At 34.7% G+C, this 6,000-nt stretch overlaps 1 protein-coding gene across 1 annotated transcript; it reads left to right on the top strand.

The window, feature by feature from the left end:
- Positions 1 to 1,052: 1,052 nt before the first annotated feature.
- LOC111449335 (14 kDa proline-rich protein DC2.15-like) lies at positions 1,053 to 1,675 on the top strand. The gene has a single exon (XM_023089188.1). The coding sequence runs from the start codon at positions 1,212 to 1,214 to the stop codon at positions 1,620 to 1,622; it is 411 nt and encodes a 136-aa protein (XP_022944956.1). The 5' UTR covers positions 1,053 to 1,211; the 3' UTR covers positions 1,623 to 1,675.
- Positions 1,676 to 6,000: the final 4,325 nt, after the last annotated feature.

The following is a 6,000-nucleotide window of genomic DNA, read 5'->3' on the forward strand; positions in this document are numbered from 1 at the left end:
TTTGAGTATGTAGAAATTTAGGATCGTTACATAAAACATTAACTTGAGACTAAAGGAGAAGCTAAACCTTAATGGGAATGAGTGAATAAAAAATAAAATACAAGAAACACCAAACCGAATCAAATAAGTTAATAAATCAAAATTTTTACCCATGCAGTGTTAGAAAGCCATGACAACCATAGTAAAATAATTTGATAAGATAAGGAATCAATACAAGGGGAATAAGATTCGGATTACCTTGTCGATCGAATATCTCAAGCCAAGAACACTTTGCTTGAGATTCGAATCGCTCCAGAAGCAAGATCGATCATGTCTAGCTTCAATGATTCTTGTTGATCAAATATCTCAAACACTTGTTTGAGATTCGAATCACTCCACAAGCAAGATTGATCATGTCGAGCTTGAATGATTCTACATGCAACCTAAACTACATAGAGTTGCAAATAAACTTAGCCATTGGCTAAAGAAAGCACAAATGCTTCTTTTACTATATTTTCCAAGTCTCCCTTACAAATACAACAAACATGGCTTTATATAGCCTCAAAATGAAACTATTAAAGGCATTCCAAAAGTTGTAACATTCACACTTTATGGCCATAATTAGCCATTATGTAAATGTAACCGAAATTAAATAAAAAGTCTTAAAATACAATAACTATAAATTACTCTAAATTATAACCCACCCAAAATTTACAACAATCAAACTTTATTCTTCTTCAATGTAGCATGAATTGAAACATCTTTTGATAATTTTGACAACCTTTTCTTCACATCTTCATTGAAGCATATTGTATGATTGATGTCTCTTGGTTCATATCATAATTATTTTCCCACTTGTCTAAAAATAATTTGTTACCCATTGTTGTGATTAAAATAATTTCTAGATTATCATCTATTACCCACTTGTCTTGAAGGCTTCTATCATATATTATTTTCCAACGATACATACCACAGTAATTTCTTTTAAACATATTTGATATCTTATTTTAGAAATAGACAAACTAATTGAAAACCCTAACCCTTCTCATAATTCCTCAAAACTTAATAAAGTAAATGAAAAAGTTGAGTGTTTTGTATCCAGCAATTTATAAGGAATTTTTGTGTTAAAATACAACAAATTCCCAAACCCCATCTATAAAAACCCTAACCCTACTCATAATTCTTCACAAGCCATCGCACAAACCTACAAACCCTTCAATATCTTTCCACCAATGGCTTCCAAGCTCTCTTCACCCATTGCCCTCCTCCTCCTCGTCAACCTCCTCTTCTTTACTATGGTCAGCTCCACGTATGTCCCTTGCCCACCGCCGCCACCCAAGCCCCACAAGCCCACCCCTTCAAGGAAGCCACCATCACTCCTCAAGTGCCCCAAGGACACCCTAAAGCTCGGCAGCTGCGCCGACTTGCTAGACGGTCTAGTGCACGTAGTGATCGGTTCACCACCAAAATCCCCATGTTGCACCCTAATCCCAGGCCTTGTTGACGTGGAAGCTGCTGTGTGCCTTTGCACTGCGGTGAAGGCCAAAGCCTTGGGTCTTCAGATTGACCTCTCAATTTCCCTTAGCTTGCTTTTGAACTACTGTGGAAAGAAGGTTCCGTCTGGCTTCCAATGCCCTGCTTGAAACCAAATCCTTTCATTTCCCTTTCTGGTTTCTTCTTCAATTTTCCATTTCAATGACGTGTTTAATTAATCAGTTTGGTCGTACGTCGTGTTATGATGGGTTTGGAAATCTTCTCAGAATTCCACCATCTTTTTATAGTTTCATTACAATGCAATGTAACATAATGGTACGTAGTTTTTGTAAATAAACAACGTTGTTTGTCTGTTCTCTTGTGTCTTATTACAAATTTGACAATGCATATGTTTGAAACCTTAAATCTTGTTTCACCTGTGTTACTTGCATGAAATCATAATAAACCTTTAACTTTAAAATTTTCATGAAGAAATATTAAAGAGAGTAATATTAACACTAAGTTTTAAATGACAATGACGAAAAATGTAGAGACCTCAATTTAATGAAAATATGCATGTCAGTGTAACAGCCCAAGTACGCGGCTAGTAGATATTATCCGTTTTGACTCGTAATGTATCGCTGTCAGCCTTACGGTTTTAAAACATGTTTGTTAGGGAGAGGTTTTCACATTCCTATAAAGAATGCTTTGTTCTCCTCTCCAACTGACGTGGGATCTCACAATCCACCCCCTTGGGGGTCAGCGTCTTTGTTGGCACACCACTCGGTGTCTGGCTCTGATGCCATTTGTAATAAATCGAACTTAAATTTTAATTTTGAAAAAGATGATGAATAATTCCTCGTTCACTAAGTTGGGCAATTAATTTTTTTTTCTAATAATTATTCATTACAACCTTTTAATAATTTTTGAATTGTTGAACTTTAAAATTCATATTAATTACATCATCATATGCCTCTTTTATCTCAGTTTATAGTATGTATTTTAATATATTTAAAATCGTAAAATATGTTTTTTTTATTAATTTAATTTATTATTATTTTTGTTTTATATATTTTTTTTTTCAAAATTATCTATTGACATTGACATTTCCATAAAATTGAGACTTCGATAGTTTTTTTGTCAACATTAACATTTTAAACATTAATGTTAAGTAACTAATTTTAATATCTAACCAAAGGGCTATAACTTGAATAGAAAATGCGATTATCATAACTTCCTTCTCATAGCCTAAATAGTGATACTACATGGTTTTCTTGATGGTGTTAATATAGCACATGCGGAAGCAATTTGGATCTTAGGCACTTTTAGAACATCAATTATAGTAAATAACTCGCATGTTCATAAGTATTAAAACTTAATGAGTTTGAAAACTAACCTTTTGTAGTTCAAATTCCTTTTTCCTCACGAATCGCCTTCAAACCAGCACTAGTGTCTTCTCCACTATCCTCTGGCCTTAGAACGGGATTGTAGAATTCGGTGAGTGACTAAACTTGGGAGGGATTTTGTATATATGAAGAGAGTGTTTGTGAGAGGGTTTTCTAGGAAGACCTTTCATGATCAGTCTATTTATAGAGTTATGTTTGCATGTTCATGCAAATTTGAGTTCACAAAATTTGACACTCAAAATTCCACTTAAATTTGTGGGGTTTATTTGGCAAGCATGCAAGTTTGGTTAAACCAAATTTTGGCACCTAAAAACTCCACCAACATGTATTTTTCCATTAAATGAAGTCAACATTTTGACTTTCTTCATTTTAATTCAACAATTAATTTCAAATTAAAGTAATATTAAATGATTAATTAAATTATTTAATTAATATTTAATATTAATTCAAATGCGAATCTCAATCCATTCCAATACATATTTGATTAAGATATTTAAATCTTATTTAAATATCTTAGATTCTCTCTTTTTGTTTAATTCGTAAATAAAACAAAAACGGGGTTAAATATATCGTATATATGTAGCGCATATTCCCTAATTTGAATTCGAACACTTTGAACTCACTCGTCACACTGTTCTATGGTTTAGTCCGATATGAGCTAGTAGAGGGACCTAATGAACCTATAGATTATGGGCTCCAACGATTCAAAGTATTAAAAGCAAGTTCTTGATCTTTTTCCCATATAAAGGATACATTTTTCTTAACAAGTTCATTCAAGGGTGAAGCAATTGTACTAAAATTCTTAATGAACCTACCGTAGAAACTTGCAAGACCATGAAAACTTCTTACCTCACTTATATTTTTAGGTGTAGGCCAATCTTTTATAGCCTTCACTTTCTCCTCATCAACCTCAACACCATTAGATGAAACTACAAACCCAAGAAAGTGAACTTTTTCCATGTAAAAGCTACATTTCTTTAAATTTATGTACAAACATTCGTTTCTTAAAGTAGTCAAAACATTGCGTACATGGGTAATATGATCATCTAAAGATTTAGAGTAAACAAGGATGTCATCAAAATAAACAACCACAAACTTACCTAAGTATTCTCGTAAGACATGGTTCATTAGTCTCATGAATGTACTAGGTGCATTAGTTAATCCAAAAGGCATAACCAACCATTCATAAAGACCATACTTGGTTTTAAAAGCTGTTTCCACTCATCCCCAATATGCATGTGAATTTGATGATAACCCGATTTTAAATCAATCTTAGTAAAAAGACTACATCCATGCAATTCATCAAGCATATCATCTAATCTGGGAATTGGATGCCTATACTTTATGGTTATCTTGTTCATAGCCCTACAATCAACATACATACGCCAAGAACCATCTTTCTTAGGTACAAGAATAACTGGAACAGAACAAGGACTCAAACTTTCAAGTACATACCCTTTAGCAAGGAGTTCGCTTACTTGCCTTTGTATCTCTTCAGCCTCCTTTGAATTAGTCCTATAAGCTGGTCGGTTTGGAATGAGCGCGCCAGGAATGAAGTCAATCTTGTGTTCAATCCCTCTACGTTGTGGCAAACTACTAGGCATCTCCTCGGAAAATAAATCTTCAAGCTCTTGCAAAAGCACCACAAAATCACTAGGCAAAGAAGGGTTAACCATGTTAGTAAAGTAACAAGATCCCTTGCACATAAGTACAAGAATAGTCTGGTTAGAGAGCAAAACATTCTTAGCCTCACTTGATCTAACATACAAGATTACTGATTTGGCTTTTCTCTCATTTTTTCTCTAGAGTGAGTGTTACTCTCTTGCTTTTCACTCAAGCTCTTTTTTTCACTTGATTCTTTTTCAATCTCTGCTTTTGCATCAGCCTCTTGCCTTTTCTTTTCAAGTTTGCAATGATCAATAAATACATCTTTTGGAGACAATGGAACAAGAGTAGTTTTTTTACCATTGTGAGTAAAAGAATATCGATTTGCATACCCATCATACATTACTCGACGATCAAATTGCCATTGCCTCCCAGTAGTAAATCTCCAACATGCATGGATACAACATCACATAAAACATCGTCAACATGTTTTTCAATAGTAAAAGAAATAAGAGTTTGTTGAGTTACCAGTACTTCCCAACAATCATTCAACCATTGAAGCTTGTAGGGTCTTGGATGTGGTTGTGTCTTTAAATTAAGTCTTTTGACCAAAATGGAACTCACAACATTGGTGCAACTACCGCTATCAATTACAACTCTACAAGGTACAGATTGAACAAGACACCGAGTTTGAAACAAGTTCTCCCTTTGGTCTAGGCCGTTCTCCTTAATGTGGGTGTTTAGAGATCGTCGAGTAACCAAAGATATATGTGTAGGGTCCTCTTCACTAAACTCCTCACTCTCATCAGTTTCCTCATTTATGTCGTCATGTGCCTCGTCATCTGTAACAATTTCTCCCTCCTTAATGGTCATAATTCTTGCATTTGGGGCAATCTCTACTATAGTGTCCTACCCCTTGACATCTCCAACACTTAAAATCTCTATTTCGAACATTAGACTTTTCTACATTTTCTTTCCTTGTTCTAGAACTCTCCCCTTTCTCAAATTTAGCTTGAGGCTTCTCATTAATCTCTTGATTTCTATGCTTACAATCAATGTTCTTACTATCATTTTTCCATGTAGAAGTAGAATTGGGAAAAGTTTTAGAAGAATACCGTTGAGACCTTCGTTGGATTTGCCTCTCGATCTTAATTGCAATGTGCAACAACTCCTCAATATTAGAATAAGGCTGTAAATCAGTCTTGTCTGCAATCTCTGTGTTTAACCCATTAAGAAACCGCGCCATGAGAGCCTCCATGTCCTCATCGAGTTCAAGGCGATCCATCAATGTATCCATCTCCTTGTAATAATCTTCCACAGATTTGCGTCCTTGTTTCAGTGCTTGAAGCTTTTGCGCCATGTCCCGTTGAAAATATTGTGGAACAAAACGCTTCCTCATGGACTCTTTGAACTCGACCCATGAATCAATTGGTGCTTCAACATTTCTTCTCCTACTTGACATCAATTTATCCCACCAAATTTGAGCATATTGTTTGAATTGAGCAATGCATAATAGTACCTTCTTTTCATCACTAAA

The sequence above is a fragment of the Cucurbita moschata genome, unplaced genomic scaffold, assembly GCF_002738365.1.
Source record: "Cucurbita moschata cultivar Rifu unplaced genomic scaffold, Cmos_1.0 Cmo_Scf00001, whole genome shotgun sequence".
In the NCBI taxonomy this organism is placed as follows: domain Eukaryota; kingdom Viridiplantae; phylum Streptophyta; class Magnoliopsida; order Cucurbitales; family Cucurbitaceae; genus Cucurbita; species Cucurbita moschata.

Bases quoted from the DNA above. Each gene is read 5' to 3' on its own strand.
- LOC111449335 (XM_023089188.1), top strand. From the start codon at position 1,212: ATGGCTTCCAAGCTCTCTTCACCCATTGCCCTCCTCCTCCTCGTCAAC.